Raw genomic sequence first — 19,167 nt, forward strand, 5'->3', positions numbered from 1 at the left:
CTCTTCAGAGAACTGCTTAAGTAATGTGATGTTTTTACCAATGTCTATGTGGAGCAGTTAAAACAATCAAACATACCTTCTTTTTTCTGTTTTGGCTGGCATTGCAGATAGAGAACCATGATGAAGAAGACAAACTTATTTTGGACAGCAATCCACTAGAATGGACCGTAACTGATGTTGTCAGGTTCATTCAGTCAACAGATTGTGCACCAGTTGCAAAAATATTTCAAGAGCAGGTAAACATGTGTAAGGGAAAAACTGTACATTAACATCAGTAAATAAATGGTTGATGACTTAATATTTTTATTACAAGTATGCATAGGCGTCTTCAATATTTTAAAACACAACATTATTGAACAAGAAATTACTTCTGAAAGGCATGGGAGTAATTCAGGGAACATTTCAATTTACTTCTAAAATATATGTATATTTTTAACAATAGTTACATTTTGTTGGCAGGACAAACTCACCTATTGTTTGTTTTATTCTAAATTAATTTTCCACATTTCATGTAGAAAATAAATAGAGCTTTGTTGTAGATACCCCCATACCCATATGCTACCCACAGATCTATGGCTCAGCCCGCTTTGTTCAGGTTTGTTGGTTTCTCTTAAGGTCATCTACTCGTAAAAATACAAAGTAAAATTAATTTTCCTCAGCTACTTTTAGAGCTCTTACTTATATCCAATAATAGTCAACTCAGTTTTTTGTACCTATGCTAGTAACAGATATAGAATGACAGACTATATACATACTGTCAAAGATGGCAACTACTTGTACATCACACAAATGTTATCGATTTCATGTTAAAAATAAAACCACATCTTTTGCTTGTGAATGTAAGCAAAACTATCTTTTGACAGTCTAGGGGGCATACACATCATACAGTCTCCACTCAGTCTGTAATTCAGTTCCTGGGGCTTTAATCTCATGTACAGTACTGGCATACTTTGTGTTCTTTAAATAAATAAAATCATTGTGTTTTGATTATAGCGCCACATTATAGCAAAACAGATGAGGACTTCAAAAATATCCACAAAACACAAACTAGAATCTTAACTGCTCTACCAAAAAGTAGGTCTCACAAAATGGGGGCCAAGACAATACAAAACTGAGAGGCTTTGGCCTACAAGACCCCAAAGAAAGAAACCTTGGAAAAGAATTAATAATGTCCAGAAATATTTCATGAACATCAATAAATATTAGTAAATAGTCCTCAAAAGAGGGAGAACTGTAAATCTCTGGTTTAAAGAGATACGTCTAACGAGGAATCTTTATAAGCAAACATAAACAAAAACCCAGCAAAAAATAAAATAAAATAGCAATTCTCACACAACCCTCCTCCAAAGTACATGTTATTAACCACAAGGAACTCGCTTTCCCAACCTACTTTTAAAGGTGAGGTGAGGGTGATCTACGCATGAAATATAAGGCACATAGCAGAACACAGACACACAGTTATAAACTAAATAATAACTAAATAAGTAATTCACAAATAACAAAAGTAATAATAAATGTCTACTAAATAGTAAATGGAAATAACAGTATTAACAGAAATGACTGAAACAAATAATACTGAAAACTGATTGAAAAATACAGTTAAAACAAATTTTAACATAAGCATGTGGAGTAATCCTGGCTAAAACATAACATATTGATTCCTAAAAACCATTTGGTGGAAGGTATTCAAAACAGAAGGATTGCCTGCCCAGATTGTGCATTAATATTTACACAAAAAAAAAACTAAATACAGATAAACAAAGATGCAAAATATTCAGAAGTTTAACAGAGAAAAGGCAATCAAAATTAAGAGTAAACCAACTAAAACTAAATGTAACTAAAAATCTAAACCAGAAAATGACAGCCAATGTCAAGGAAAATTAAAAGATCTGAATGAAATTGGTCAAAAGAGCTGAATAAAAAATCAAGGAAGTAGTTAGGTACTGAGCAATGAGTGGAGTATATGGACTTTTCAGTTTGCAACTGAAGATCTTATTTGCAATCTAGTAAGAAAAGAAGAAACAAAGGAGTGAGGAAAATATATATAGTAATATGTAATAATATAATAAATGATATGATAAAAAGAAAAGACCACACAGGGTAAAGAGGACTGGGGTCCCGTGGGAAGCGACAGGCATAGGTGTTGAGAAAAGAAATTAAGGTGATGATTCAACAATGACAGACGCTAAGTCAGTGTCCTTGCAAACTACAAAAAAATCTTCAGAGGCCCCTTAGCTTGTCTGTCCTCTAGGCTTCCATTGTTCAATGTCTGGGTATTTGTCTTCTTCCACTCTTAAGTAGACTGATAGAACAAAAGTTAGAGGCAGTGTCACACTTAATTTCTTCTCCAGATTCACCCAACACAACCCCATAAAACATACCCTATGCCCGCATGTCTGAGTGTATATAATTATGTGCTCTTCTTTTCCCACCCTAGCGGCCCACTTTTTCTCTTCTTTCGTCGGCATCTTTTCTCGTTAAAACTAATTAATTCAGAGTTTGTGCTGCAATTACTTAGTACGTTACTTAAGCTAACACTTAAGTCTTCAATCTGCCTCAAGAATGATTAGCGAAGGAGGTAGGAAATGAGAATGGCACCCATACACATGCACCGCACGGCCGCCCTGCTGCGCGCTGCCAAGAGTTGATTCTACAATAAAATAAAATAAAAATAAAAAGAGTAATAAATATCATCACCCAGAAAGTGGATAGTAGATGTCACGTAATATATGTGTACCAAATTTCAAGTCAATAGGTAAAACGGTTTGCGAGCTACAGGTGATTTAAAATCCTGGACAGACAAACGAACAGCCACGGTAGCATATTATAGAAAAAGATATATAGTATATATATTTTTATTCCTGCAAATGTGACATCAAGCAGACCATAATCGAAACCATGATATTACCTTAGCCTGTTCACTGAAAGTCAAGTGGTCTGCCACATGGCTTTTTAACACTAGAATTACCAGAGCCTACGAAAAAACTCGTAAATCCGTCCAATCTTAAATCGCTTCTTAAAATCGTTCACAGCTCTCCACCAGCGTCTTTTGTCCTCTATATGTGCTGATAAAAATCAGGCTGCAAGCAGCCGGCTATTCCATCCCCCCACCAACTTAGAACGGGCACAAACTTCTCCCAGCTCATGCCTTGATTGATTTTCTGGGAGTGAAGTGGAGTTTTAGAGTGGAAATAATAGATTGTTGCTTGGAACACACACATTTCTGGTCTGTTCCGTTTCTACAGTAATCTGTGTAAACACATTGTTAAAACAGAAATGTTTTTTGTAGTCTGGATGTCATTCATCACTTGACTCTGAAGTGTAGGGAAAGTGGGCTGGGAAGGTTTGAGGCATGAGACATGAAATAACGTAAAACTACAAAAACCAACCAATGTCTAATTGTACAAGTATTTGGCTTTATAGCCCCCCTGTAGTCAGTAAGTAGTAGTCAGATGGTGAATATTTAAATAAGATTTGATTAGCATTCATGGTTAAGGTTTCTTTTCTTTTAACTCGCAAAATTTTCTCTTAACATCTTATAAAGTACTTTGATCAGCATGTTTTATATGAAAATGTGATAAGAAGAAAAATTATGTTCTTGATGGAATAAATAGTATGCGTATCCTCCATACCTAGACTTTAGATGAAGCTCACTGGGACATATAAATAGCATGCTGTGAATCATCATATTTAGCTCCTCTTGTTTTAGAGGACATGTGACCATAGCAACAATATTTACATAGACGCATTTCCATATTCTCTGAATTGCTTGTGTATATTTAGATATTATTCTTTTTGTAGCACTATTAAAAATGCCTTGTATGTTTGTTTTCCAGGACATTGACGGCCAAGCACTGCTTCTCCTGACACTTCCGACAGTTCAAGAATGCATGGATCTTAAACTTGGGCCAGCCATTAAATTATGCCACCAGATCGAGCGAGTAAAAGTTGCATTCTATGCTCAATATGCCAGCTGACTTACAACAAGCAGCCCTGCATTTCAATCAGGTCATTATCCTTCAGCGTTCAAGACTTGCTCACTTGTATGCTAACAGAGAGGGACCAAGAAGAGTATGTTGCAATGTAGCTGGTGCTGGTTTGGCCACTAAATGTCAGAGCCCATGGCAAAATAAGAATTTATTGAAGATTTTTACATAAATAGTAGTGAACATTTCTAGCTATTGTGATAAAAATGCCATTATGGTTCATTATGGTATTTTCCATCCATAGTGTGCTCTAATTTTTGTACAAGCTGTAAAGCAGCAAAGTAAATTACCTATAGGAGTTTTCTGACACTGCTGATAAATTTGGGCTTTTGTATTTCATGATTTGCTACATGTAAAATATGAGCCAGAATGTTATAAGTTCTGTGGTGGGCTGGTGCCCTGCCCGGGGTTTGTTTCATGCCTTGTGCCCAGTGTTGGCTGGGATTGGCTCCAGCAGACCCCCGTGACCCTATAGTTAGGATATAGCGGGTTGGATAATGGATGTTATAAGTAATCAGTGGTTGTTTCTTGTCTATAGTTAAGTCTTATACAGCAGCTACTAACTGATACCTACACCTCTGATGTCCCAGATAACAAAGTTCTTATAATCTTATTTTAACTGCAGTTTTATTGCAGATACATTTTTCTTACATTGCAGTTAAACTGCAGATAAAATGTTTTCTGATCTTTTCCAGAAGTCAAATGCTGATATTTTTAAATTTTATAATAAAATTTCAGCTTTAATGTAATTTTCATTGTGTTTGTGAAAACAGTAAGACAGTGCCTGGAGACGTGTGCACAGAGAAGAAAATAAATGTATGAAGCCATACTCCAGACTACATAGAACACCTTCATGAAATATGCAACTCATGTCTGAAAATTTATTGTAAAATAATTTAACGGCGGGTCGGGGAGCAGTGCATTTTGGATACTCAAAATTCAAATATGTACAATATGTCTGTTCTGATCTCAGAACTTGAAAACAAGTAAGGTATGCCCTTCCCAATCAAAAGTGTTCATATTTTCTTTTTGATTTCTTATAATATGTAGAACAATGGTGGGCCATGTTATGAAATGAGCCAGATAAATATGTTCTGGTGGAGAGATCCACATTACTATCTCAATCCCTGCTGCTTGGTCCAGCTTTTTAAGTACTTTATAGGCTAATGGATGTGATCCTTTTAGGGTGGCTAATACTTTACCAGCTCTGTTTTTAGATATGAACAGATTGTTGCCAATACCAACATGGAATCCAGAAATGTTTTTACATTTTTAAAGTTTATGTAGTCATCCTAATTTTAAGAAGGGGGTTTACATGCTATGTTTAAATTGATCATTTTCTCAGACATGCAGTAGAGCACATGTAAGTTCCCATCTGTCTGTCACAGATGCCTTGGTTAATGCATGGATTTATTCCACTTATTTTTTTTGGCTGTGGTTTTGCCATTTAAAAAAATAATTTTCTTATGTATGGCAAAACAGTTTGCCAGTTCTATTTATTCTGTTATACTGTGAGCTATTATATGTGTATGTGTATTTTGAGGTGTTAATTTGCAGATATTTAAAACATTTAAAATGTATTTATGGGAGCATAACTTATTTTTTAAGGTCATACTTTCTAAGGAGGCATTTTTCCAATTAACGTATATCATTGACAAAGAGGAGTGTATTTTATACTCGCTATTAATTATTTGCAGGAGAGGTAGCTGTGTATTCTGGTTTCAAGACGATTTTAGTTCTTGTGATTCAATGAGATCATAATATGACAGCTGAAATTATTTCTGGATCTTTAACTTGCTCTTTTCTTGAAGGTTTGCTTTTAAATGGCATGTGTAAATTGCACAATTTAGTGAAATTTTACTGTGACAATTTGCATTGAAGATTCTTATTTGCCTTCAGTTCTTTATCCGAGAGAGTCTTTAAGTAAGGAGTAACTTGATGCTTCTGGCAGTAGAATCCATTGTCTTTTTTACAGATTTCATATTTTATATTTAAATTGACTTTCAGCTTTTTATAGCATTGCATTCATCCAACTGTGAAATGTATTATGATTAACATTTGCAAGTGATAGCTTAATCCTCTATGCAAAATATGTGAATATAACTATTTTGTGATGGGAAGTAATACATGAAATGCAAGCAATTGCATTTTTCTTTTTTGAAAAATACAAAATGCACATTCCATTTTTTTTTTTGTGAATGTGGTCTGTAAAGCTTCTAAATTTTGTCAGACTCGCTGTTTATCATTTTTTTCATTTCATTTTAAGAAGGCACAGGGCTTGGCAAATGTAGGTTTACAGTTGTGAGTATGGAAAGGACATACTGGTTATGATTATTACAATAGTTTTATTAACTCTAAAGTAGTAATAGCTTTAATAACTCAATTGCTGTAAACAATACAATAGTTAATAAATAAATAAATAATAATACAAGAATAAACTGTGTAAACCTACTTTAGCTCACCCCTAATATATATATATATATATATATATATATATATATATATATATATATATATATAAATATATATATATATATATATATATATATGTGTGTGTGTGTGTGTGTGTGTGTGTGCATACAAGAGGTCAACAAAAAGTTTCGAGGGTTAGTTTTATTAAAGGACAAGTATTAGCTTATAAGTACTAGAATATGTTTATGACAGTTTTCTAGCATTTGTGGTTTATTGCGTATGTCTTTTTTTTAGAACTGATGTAAAACCCACAGAATCACATATTGTGATATCATTGACTCTGACATATGAATCTTCAAAGGTTCTCTGGCATCATTGTGTACATGTGGCTAATGTTTGGCCGCATACAACCTCCATGTAACATTCTGTCTGTCTTTCAGACTTAGGCTTGAAATTTTTTTTTGTCCCTCTTGTATTATATATATTTCTTTATAAAGTTTTCAACAATTATTCTGTATCTGACATGAAAGTGGGCAGATATTTTGAACAAATTCTAAGAGATTTGAAGTAATAAATGAATGCACTTAACAAACGTAATAGCCTTTGTATTTCAGAGCTTGATCATTCTTCTTATGTATATTTGTTTTGTCAAACCATCTCATGCTACCAAGACCAATCACATATTCAGACATTGCATTTCTGTGAAGTTTACTCATTTCTACCTGTCCATCTGTACATATATTTTTGTGCAAATACACAGACTATTCAGAGTTCTATTTTAAATGTTTCCTAAATTTAAAGAAGCTCATTTTTACATGTTGAATAGCAAAGCACATTGAGAAAATAAAAAAAAATGAACTAAACTGAAATGTATTGCCCGTGTTTTATTAAATCATTTATCACGTTGTGGAGTCTGCCTTTGTATGTGTGTCCTTTGCTCCAGTTTGAGAACTTCTATGATAATAACGGGCCTCACCAACTTCGGTTTTACAGTATATGCCAGTTTTCACAAAGCCATCCTTTTCTTGGCTAAAGCAAGAGCTACAGTCTATGCCTTGTTGTGCTTGTGTAAACCTGAAATAGCAGATTATTAATGTTTTAATTACCCTCACTATGCATAGTTGCCTTTGCTCATAGTTCATTTTTTGAACTGCTGTTTTTCACTGTTCAAATGATTCTTGCTCACTGTAGCTGATTGACAAGAAGCTTTAATTTTTCTGTGCTCTGCTCAGTCTATGCATTATATAAATGGCATTGCTATGTTCTGCTGTGATGTGCCCTCCCTTCCTTGAACAGCTGATTATGTCTTTTTCTAGGAGTAAGCAAATCACAAACTGAATATCAAGAACAAACAGATTCAGCTTTTGGTGACTTTCAGTGCAATACAAGACTCAATTATTTGTGTTTTATTGTTTCGTTTTTATCATTTTAAAATATATTTCTTACCTATGTCTTTGTGCAAGCTTTCAGTTATTGTGTAAACTAATGAACTGCAAGTCTACCTGCACGCAAGATATTTGTATGCAAGGCTATGCAAATGTGAAATGAAGAACTCCAAACTTATACACATAGAATTTAATGCCCACTTATCCACCCCTTGCTGGACATGAGGTCAGTCCATTGCATGGCACTCTCATGCACATGCTTATACTCACTTACTCATGCCAGGGCTGTGTTTTGTGAAAATATTGTAATGCTAAGAATACTGCAAACTCAGTCAGAACATCATTCATTTACAAGTGTTTTTCAGAACCCTTCATAACTAAAGTGACACATTATATCCTTCGTAATCTATGTGTTACCCAACCTAGTCATTCATCGCCAAGTACTTCTTGAAATGGTTACTTCTTGTGACAAACATAGTGAAAGGCAATGTTTTCCACACTGTATATTAGTTATATCAACACCATGATAGTTCTCTTAGTCTTTAGAATATTAAGATTTATGCTTGAGATTATATTATTTTCATAATGAAATCCATTCATTCATTTATTGGATTAAATTTTCATAGAGAAACGTAAATTCATTTAAACAATTTCCACTGTTAATAATTACAAATGTTTAAGTTAGTATTTCTTTATTCTTTAAAAGTGCCCTAAAGATAGCAGTTACCTTTACTATGATGGAAATATTTTCTGTATTGTTTTTTGGTTATGGAGAAAGGCAGGAAAAAAGGAAGAACAAGAATTTAGGATTGGTGCATTTAAAGAGCAATAGTAATAAAGAATAAGCAGTACAGAAAACTCAATTCAACCCTTGCACCTTGTTAAAATTAAACCAGTTGGTTGTAAGATGATACCCATTCATACATTACACCTGCCATAAAGGTTCTCTGTGTTAAACATACAGGTAATTTACCTCACTAAGGACTTTTCACAGATATTGTGACAAAATGGTAGGAAATGCCTATGACACCTTCATGTGGGCTTGTTTTAAATGAGTCAGAAAGCAATAAGCAGCCACTTTGGTGATTATTGACTACTGGGTCATAGCCAGTATCCCCTCCATGTAAACCTACTGACAACTGAAAGTAACCCTCGGATGACAGCTGAACAAGAATATACTGTAGCTCATGCAAGGGATGTAAATAAGCATAGCTAGTGTATATCGAAAAACCACCATCTTCATAAATCATTGGGTAATATCAGATTTTCACTTCAGCCATGAGGCACTGTAATTGTGTGTTCAAGGCTCTATAACACTGATGTTAGAGAACGCATACACCTCCAATATGAAGAACGGGAAGAGGGGATGGAGGGCGGAAATGTCAAAATTATGATCTTAGCACAAAGGGTATGTATGCCAGGCTGGAGTAGAGACTAGGCTGGCCATTATCTCACCATTTGTACATGATTATTTTGTTCACCAAGTTAATTGTTTATCTCATTATCTTCAGTTATTCCCAAAGAAATGTGGAATTTATGATTGGATTTATTTAGATTGTCTCATTTAGCGATTGTGGTTGTCTGTGTGTCTGAAAAATAAGAGTAAAGTTAGTTATGATGTGCAGGCACTTCTTGTTGCTCCATCCCACCTTAGTTTTTTTAGGCAACAACAGCGCTGTATTATCATCTGAAAATGAACAAACGTATTGAGGAAATGTGGTTTTGTTTTACAACATATTACTTATTTATATTGTGCTCATCGTTTTTTGTGGTTATTTACAGTACACCCCCAAAATTCATTGGGTTTACATCCCTAGAGTACCTGCGAATTGTGAAAAACCGCAACTTTTGGATGTGGTTAAAAAATGCCTATTTTTATAGTTTAAACCCTAAATACAGCATGCCCCCAAAGCACTTTAATTTCGTTGCAAACTCAGCTTAATACATTAATACATTACCTAAAAAATTACCTTAATACATTACCTAAAAAGGTAAAGGTAAACCCGTACTGTACTGCTATGTCTCCCACGGTGCTAGAATGTAAAATACCGATGTTACCGCTATACATACTAATACGTAATTTATGCAAGCTTGTTTTCTTTGATATGCACTGTCGTTTTCTTTGTTATAAGTAAAGTAAATACATAATTTAATTTTACTAAAATACAGTAAAATGTACGGGTACTCACCAATGATGAATGATTTTGATGATGATGAAAATGATCAAACCATCCCTTACTGGCTTGAAAATCTTCAGGCTGCAGTGCTGTTGATGGTCTTGATTGTGGTTCTTCGGTACTTTCTACATTGTTTCCTGTAGTGAACTGCTGGTACAATTTCCATGCCTTCTCACTGATAATGTTACCGTCCAAGGGGGATGTTCTTTTTCCTGCAGTCGGTGATCCACAATCCCAAGGCAGATTCCATCCTGATGATATTTTTATTCCTTATGGTCGTTACCTTTTTGGCACAGAAACATACAGATACGGTACTCCAGATTGCTGCTTCGTTCTTCTTTATGTAGCGTACGGTGCTTTCATTAATGCCATAGTGGTGTGCTACTGCAACATAACTTTTTAGTTCCCAGAGCAAATCCAGTAGTTCAGCCTTCCCCTGGAGTGTTTTAAACTTCTTCTGGCACTTAGGCTCAGTACCAGAAGCCTTAGAAGGTGCAGGGCGTTTCGGTGACATGTTGTGCGTTTAAGAATAACAAAATGAATACAATAACAAAATGGAAAACACGAGGACACTCAGCTGGAGACACGTCTTAGGGCTCTCGGATTGGCTACTTTTACCATCCCAAACCACGTTTCCCTCAGCGGTTGCTTCCTGTTCTCTCTACAGCACAGTATTGCTATGAAAAAAGCCATAACAAATTGCGGAGGATATCTGTGCTTTCTGCCAACAATTAATAGTTATGCTCTAAGGAAAAGTCTGCGAACCCTGAACAGTGTCTTCGCGGGGGTCTACTGTATATGCTTTGGATTAACTGGTTATTCAATAATGTTATGCATACTCCACATTACTTTACACAAGTGTATTTTAAACTACCAAAGGGGCATAAATGTCACCATATAATGAAAGTATTGTAAGTCAACTGTGTTCAAATGACTTTTGGAAAATGCACCAAAAAGCATCCCGTGCGTTATTATATATGGGCACTGTACTCGTTCTCAGAAAAAGCACGCCATATTGATTAGAAATTCCAATTAAATTACAAATCTTTTTAGATTTTAAAGTACCCAGAAAAACTGGTGATATCATGGGCAGGAATGGGCATCAAGACACAGCACAATGTTACCTCTACTTGTAATTAAATTGTGTGAAACTTTTTCTGTTAGCCAGTTGTCATATTTTGGCAATCGGCACAAAGGTCAACTTTCCTTACTTAAATAAGGTGTGCAAATGTTGTGTTCACCGTTAATCAGTATTACTGTATGTGTGATATTTGTCCAGAGGATGGTATGTGCATATGCCTTAGAGAAGTAAGACACATGGTCTACTGTATTCACTATTTAAGATGAACCTTTGCCTTATAAAGGATTACTTAAATTGCTTAATGTTTTTATACTAACCAGAAACTGAAGTCCCCAGATGACTTGCAATTATCCAATTGGGTGTGTTGCCGGCCTAATTAATGAGTAACTTCCAAGTGTTCCCACTTTTTAAAAGTGGGCTATTTGATAATTAATCTTAAAATAGCTGAGCAATTAAAAAAGATATATGCACTATTTTAATACAACATGTTCTGTAAACGGCTCACTGCATATTTTCGTTTCAGAAAACAATCACATCCCTTGAGATGTAACCCGTTCAGCTTATCTTAAAGCAGACGTAAATCCATTCTTTATCCTCCTGGTACTTCATATTCTTCTTTCCATTAGTCTTGAATGTGGCTCTGTATATACTACAGACGGACAACTAAGTACCCAGATTTCTGAAAAATGCATCAGACAGCTGTGCTGGCAGGCCTGTGGGCTCTGGTTCTCTTTCTCAAGTGGGGGGAGCATTGACCTTAGACACGTTAAGGTTCAACCTGCAATCCCATGCGTGTGGACCTAGCACCTGTTTGGCTGTGCCACATTTTCGAAAAGACTGTGCTTTAGAAAAATAGTTTAATCATCTCGTGTCACAGAGCTGTTGGCAAAATTTCACTATTTGATGATTTATTCAGTTTTCCTGGAGAATGTGGCAATAGCAGTAGCAGCAGTGTGCAATGTCTTCATTTGAACTTCTACGTGCTCCAAGACTACAGTGTGCCCTAGTGGGCCATGCTTGATAAACCCTTCATCTGGGAAGCACTATCACTAATACCAAAACCACCACACACTGTTTTTTTCCTGATCAAGAAGGTAGCTGTATTATGTGATCATCAGCTTGACATGGAGAGCACTGAGCCCAGCAAACCTGCTGAGGAGCCTAATTTCAGCCACTTGTACATGCAGTACTGCTTGTTACCAGGATGGAAACATAAACTCCTATTTAAACTGAGAACTGCTTCCTCTTTCACCAATACTTCATTAGCTGATGAAGCCTCCATAATGTTTTCCTCATTCTGTGCTCATGTTACTAAATACACTAGACAATGAAGATTTTTTAGGTGTATCTATAGATTCTGGCCTGCTGATCATGAAAATCATATTTAGGTTTTTCTATCACATACCATTTTGTTGCAGTTGCCATTTTTGTGTTTTCCTTCAATAATTATACATATACAATACAACAACTGCAAATGTAATATATGTGATGATCTAAAAGTAGTGACACTGCTGCTAGGCATGAAACTTGGATATACCAAGTACTGTTTTTTTTGCAGCGAACAAGGAAGGTGAATTCTTTTGATTTTTGAATCAAATGTTAACACAAATAACTTCAAGTAACTTAAACTTTAAGTCCTTACCTCTTTGATGTAGTTATGGAGGTGTTGACTCATGGAATAAAAGACCAATCCCCTGGTGCATGCTTTTTGCCAGTAACATCAAGTTGCATTACACCAGAAAAGAGGAAGTTGGAGGAATGGGGAAGGGCTTTAAAAGATTGAGGGTTAAAGATAAATAGGCAGCAGACAGAATATGTGAGGTTTAATGATGATCAGTATTCAGACGTTAGCCTGCAGGGAGAGCTATTGAAAGAGTAGATAAATTTAAATGTCTAGGATCAGTGGTATCCCACAACGGAAAACTAGATGCAGAGATAATCCAGAGAGTGCTGTGTAGAATGAACAATTGGAAGAAGGTATCAGGACTATAGTGTGGTCAGATAATTAACACTAGAATTACCAGAGCCTACGAAAAAACTCGTAGATCCGTCCCACCTTAAATCGCTTCTTAAATCCGTTTGCACCTCTCCGCCAGCGTCTTTTGTCTTCTAAATGTGCCGATAAAGACAAGCTTCAAGCAGCCGGCTATTTCATCCCCACACGACTTAGAACATGCACAAACTTCTCCCAGCTCATGCCTTCATTGATTATCTGGGAGTGAAGTGCAGTTTTAGAGTGGAAATAATAGATCGTTATTTGGAACACATGCATTTCATGTCTGTTCCGTTTCTACAGTAATCTGTGTAAACACATTTTTAAAGCAGAAACGTTTTTTATATTCTAGTAGTAGATGACAAAATGTAGGCATAAACTATATAATGTATGAAGCATGAAGTCCAAATATCAAAGAAACACTTTCACAAAAGGCACAAATATAACAGAACAAGTGCGCTTTTATTCAAAAATATAACTGCAGAAACAAAAAGCTGCCTTAGCATGCAACATTGACACACATTTACTGTTACTGCCTCCGTGGCGCAACAGTATCAGCTGCTGACCGGGTATCTCACACGACTCCGTTTTGAGAAGTAAACTGCTCTTAGTCTTACTATTTTAGAATAAAAATATACATTTGATTTCAGTCTGTAACAGCCGGCGTAATTTATGATACTTGTAAAGGTTACCTTTGTTTTTGTTTTTATTATTCAGTTTTATTATCTCAGCCGCGTTCACGAGCCCAAACACACCCCTGCATTTGACACTACTGTTTTCACATAGACGCGCTATAACAGAGGTAAACTCAGATCATGACGACCCTTCTACATTGGAGCAAGAATGCACATTGCACTTTTGTCATCGCTGTACTTTGTGTGTATATATATATATATATATATATATATATATATATATATATATATATATATATATATATATATATATATATATATGGGAAGCTCTGCATTTTACTTGTGACTTTACACTGTAGGAAGTAAGTAAGTAAATAAAGGTAAACAGGTAAATAACATTCGAAAGCAATGCTCCGATGTAGAACTCAAACGACTCTACATGCTAGTGTTTAGATCTGGACGGTGTATGTGCCCCAAAAAAAGTCTAACTGCATTCTCGTACCATTGCTTGCATACTAAAGTGTCAGCAGGCACTTTTTGTGGCATTACACGTATTTTTTGAGCATGCCCTCTGCACACTACTCGTGACTTCAGGCTGTAGGAAGTAAGTAAATAAAGGTAAATCGCGTCATAAAATTATTTCTTCAAAACGTCACATATATTTGTCTCTTTTTTTAAAATGTGCGTTGATCACCACCAGCATGTTGTAGCACACAGCAACTGGCCACCTGCATGTTCTTGTTGTAGTGTTAAGGAGAATGTTAAAGGAAAGATGTTTAAAACAGTGGTAAGACCAGCAATGATGTACGGAGCTGAGAATTGGGCAATAAAGGGAGCACAGGAGAAGTTAGATGAGGCAGAATTGAGGACGTTGAGATGGATATGTGGAGTTACAAAAAAGGACAAGATCCGAGATACAACAAAAGTGGGAGAGATATCTAAGAAAGTACAGGAAAGTAGGTTGAAGTAGTATGGACATGTGATGAAGAGAGACAATGGATATATGGGCAAAAGAGTGATGGGAATGAAAGTACAGGGGATTAAAAAGCAGGGGAGGCCAAAGCGGAGGTGGATGGATAAAGTAAAAGAAGACCTGAAGGAAAAGGACTTGAGTGGGGAAGAGGTGCAGGACCAAGTTGTCTGGAGATGGCTGATCAAGCACATTGACCCTGCATAGAAGTGGGAAAAATGAAGAGGAAGAAGTTCATACAAATATCTGATGCAGAGATTAAGGACAACATTTTTGTTAGTCTACAAATTAGACATGCTGTCGATGACATATGGTCAAACATCTTTTAGTGGGACAGGATGAAAATCACTTGGAATGCATTCACAAATGTTGTTGAAAATTTTCTTGGCAACTACAGAGCACCAAACTGCATCAAGTGGGTTGACATCGTGCTTCAAGCAAGCAAAAACAAGAAGTGCGACATGTCACTAAAGATTAATTTTCTTTATTCCCTCATGGACTTCTTCCCTGTTAATCTTGGTGCAGTTAATGACAGACATGGTGAAAGGTCAGCAGGACAATGCAGCGACAGAATGGTGGAATCAAGGCTAATGGAATCCAATCAATGCTGGATGACTATTTTTGGACAATGAAATTAGAAACATCAAATGTCAAATACAAATGAAAATCAGCAGCAGAGCATGTTTAGCTCAAGTGAACTAATGCAAAGTGTCAGCATCATTAAGCGATTAAACACACTAAATTCAAAAAGGTTTAATTTCATGTTTCTCCAAATTCCTGTGTGATAAAATCAATTCATGATTATATTTTTTTCCGCTTGAAGCTGTCTATTATACTCCCCAAAGATTTTTCAGGAAGAAAACCTTTGAAAATATTTGTTGTCCCATTGACGTTAATGTTTAATGTATCTATGTTTGAAGAGCTAAGAGTGCATCAAATATTTTATGGCATTAAAGTGCTACTATGTGTAATCAGAATATACTGTGAGTTTAATATGTCACTGTGTTCTGTGCTAATATTTTAAATCTACTTTTCTTTCTACTCACTTGTACAGCTAACACAAAGCCAGGTTTAGCACACAGTGGTTAACCATATAAGAACTGCTAGGCAAGCTTTTTAAGACAAGACAAGTTAAGGACAACTGCAAAATGGACAATGTGCACCATTTCTGTGTGTCAAACTCAGCATGAAATTGTATCCTCTCTTTGCCTTGTTTGGAATTGTATTATTCACCTACACACGAAGAGTATAAAGCCTTGGAACATTGGGCGGCACACCCTTGAAGTCGATGGACGGATGGGAGATAACGAAAATGGCAGACTCTATGCATCGGGCTCCCACTCCCAAACTGTGTTTTTGTCATGGCTTCCTCGTCTGTTATGCAGTGCAAACCGTCATTAAAGAAGCTAAGTTACTTCTCCTATGTGATTCCTTACCGCCGTATCACTAAGGGAGGGGTATCGCCTTTTTATATCTATATAGTTTTGGGTTATGTAACATGTCGCAATTACAAAAGAACTTATTCCAACAAGGGAGCTAACGCCCCCTGCTGGATACACTATGTCATTAGAAAAACAATTAAATAAAAGAAAAAAAGAACATTCAACGTTGACTGTAGCCTCAGACCCAATGTTGCCAACCCGCCACATCCCTAACAGGATTGAAAATGGATGGATGGACTTAGTTGTCTAAGTGTAATATGTAACAGACTGTATTGTGTACGTTGTTAATCAAAATTTTGAAATGTGTTCGAAAATGATTATAATTATGACTTTAAGAATGGGTTTAAAAACTATTAGACCATACCATCTAAATACGATGAACCTTAAAATAGATTATAGGCTGTACAGAGTCTTCAAGTGTGTTTGTGTGAGTGTGTGTACAAATACATATTATCATTATCATGATTATATATTTGTTCTGAGATTTAAGTTCAAGTTAAGGAAGATGGTAGTTTCAAATTAAGGCAGAGTAATACGCACTAATCATGGCACCAACAAGTGGTGTGAGCATGTCCAGAAAACAAGAGTGCCTCACAGGCAAGTCGTGATGTTATCTGTTATCCAGGCTCTACTTTCTTACCCACTATTTAATAGAGTGATACTATTATATTGGAGTCAGTTGTGGCCAACACAAGAATGAGACACTCGCGTGTCGACTAGCTATGCCCACTACTATTTTGACTCAAGGCAAAACTTGCGTAACATCAATAAACAGGATAGCCCATGGGGGCCCAAACTTTCTTGATGCTCTGACTTGTTTTGCAGATCATAATCTTTAATATATATAACAAATATTATATTTAAATCAAAGTAGCAGAGGGGATTAGGCAGAGTTTGATGTCTGTAGAGGATGTGCATTAGCAGACACACCGGAGGCAGATATGAATGGACCTGGGCAGAATTCAGATTTGGGCAGATGTGCAACAAATGAAGTATAATAAAAACACACGTTACATTTTGCACATATGAAGAGAAAATATAAGGAGTACATAATGGAGCTAGAAAGTGTGCTCAAAGAATTAAGGATGAGTATTCTGGAGGCCTCATCACGAGCTCAACAGTGAACTGAAGTGATTAAAAAGCCTAATGCAGTAAAACCCTGACTTTCATATCTCCGCATGTGGAGGACAAGTCAAGAGAGGTCCTGCTGAAGATGTACACACAATGTGTGTAGTTTTAGTCTCCATGTGACAAAACGATTCAACACCATTGCAGGAAATCCAGAGGAGATTTTAAAGATTTTGGGGGTTGTAAGAGTAGGATCAATGCACACATGCTAAAGAAGCAGAACGGTATTGTACTTACCAAGTGACATTAACAGAAAATATTTTTCGAAACTTTGTGGGTTAAGCCATAGATCGTACTGTATATGTGTCTTTAATTTGCAAAATCTGCCCATGTCTCATTGGGGTTTACTCTAAAAACTCTGGTTGTCCAGCCGAGTCCTAAACACATCTCTTGTTCAATTGGACCAGCATGATGACCCTATCTGACCTGAGCTGGACTGGCACCCTGTAGATGTTGAGCTGCTGTCCTCTGCCTGATGCTGCTGGTGACAGACTTCAGTCCATGGAGCCTTGAATGGAAATGAGGAGGTTAAGAAAATGGATGAATAAAAATGAAACAAGAATAGGAATCACTGAAGAGCTTCCAAATTTATTCTAGAAGTCGCAGGAATACTCCAACAAAAAATGGCATATCATTTAAATGTTACTTACTCTGTGTGTAACATTAATTTCATACAGAAAGAAGGTAAGGAGGTTTATAGTTCAATGGTCCCAGTAGGTGACCAAAGCAGGACAACTGTAAGCAAACAACTGTAAAATCCCACATCACTTGTGTTGTATAATCTACATGAAAAGTCTTCCACTCATTTGCTTCCAACATCCTAAACATGCATTGTTAATAAAATATTTTTAAATAAACCACATCCTGGAAACGCTCTCATGAATGAGGAAGGAATACTCACGCACACACGAATGAAAGTCTGAACTGACGACCCGCCTCAACTCCTTCATTCATTGGTCAAGAGCCCTGTCTTCAGTTCAAAAGCACAGAATTGCGGGAATGCTGTTTACAAATCCTGCTGCTTTTACAAGAATTAAATGCTAATAATATTTTAGCAAAAAATATACTGTATTCTTTTTCAGCATTTAGCTGGATAATGGACATGTGGATTATACAAATGTTTTCACATTGTTTGGAGTTGGACAGAACTGGACACCATTGTTGTTCTTTTATGTCATAAACATTTTTGTCTTATTCTGCTTGAAAACATGAGATTAAAATCTCAATATAAAGCACACGAGGCAAGTAACATATACACAAAATATTGTTTTTGGGAGGAGCATTCCTCTGAGCATATGGTTGACTAGCAAATGTTAAAGAAGGTGTGTTTCTCCTATTTATATCAAGTTGACATAAAATATTGTGTAAATGTGGATTTAAATCCTGTCCAAATCCAATGTCCTTTCCTGTTGTTGGCTTTATTCAGGTAGCGGTGTATCTCTAGGCAATGTGGGCGCCACAGCTAGACCATAGGGCTGGGGGTCTGACAGTGACTGCGTGGTTGTTCGTAAGGCTTCATTATTAACCTGCTTGACAATCTGACATCAGAATGAAAAAGTTAATGGTGTGATCATTCCTACAACGCCATAAAGTTTAATTATAACTATTGACCTTTTATATACAGTAACTTTTATGTTTGACATATGTCACTGATGGTGGTCATTGTTAATTTAATTTCACATGAGGGAGGCTTATTTATTTATTGAATTTTGCACTAGAGCATAAATTCTAGTTACACCACTGTCACAAGCACTCTGGTTTTCTCCCTTACCCCAAATCCATGAGTATGAGGTTATTTGGCCAGCGATTAATAAGTGATGTTTGTGGTGATGCAAACTGGGCCCCAATATTGCTGAGTTAGGCTGTGCCTTCCCATCACCTCATAAAACAGGATTAAGCAGACTCTGTATACTTACTAACAGAAGGTTGGAAATGGACCTGAAATGAAGGTTGCTCAC

At 36.2% G+C, this 19,167-nt stretch overlaps 1 protein-coding gene across 3 annotated transcripts in view; it reads left to right on the forward strand.

Moving 5' to 3' along the window:
* sfmbt2 (Scm like with four mbt domains 2) overlaps nucleotides 1–6,412 on the forward strand; it is a 428,667-nt gene extending 422,255 nt beyond the window's left edge. For all 3 annotated transcript variants that reach the window (XM_039761324.1, XM_039761326.1, XM_039761325.1), the window contains 2 exons: nucleotides 108–236; nucleotides 3,837–6,412. In XM_039761324.1, the coding sequence (XP_039617258.1) occupies nucleotides 108–236; nucleotides 3,837–3,977 (270 nt within the window). In that variant the 3' untranslated portion in view covers nucleotides 3,978–6,412. The remainder of the gene's footprint in view (nucleotides 1–107; nucleotides 237–3,836) is intronic.
* Nucleotides 6,413–19,167: the final 12,755 nt, after the last annotated feature.

Source organism: Polypterus senegalus, chromosome 8 (assembly GCF_016835505.1).
Source record: "Polypterus senegalus isolate Bchr_013 chromosome 8, ASM1683550v1, whole genome shotgun sequence".
Lineage (NCBI taxonomy): Eukaryota > Metazoa > Chordata > Cladistia > Polypteriformes > Polypteridae > Polypterus > Polypterus senegalus.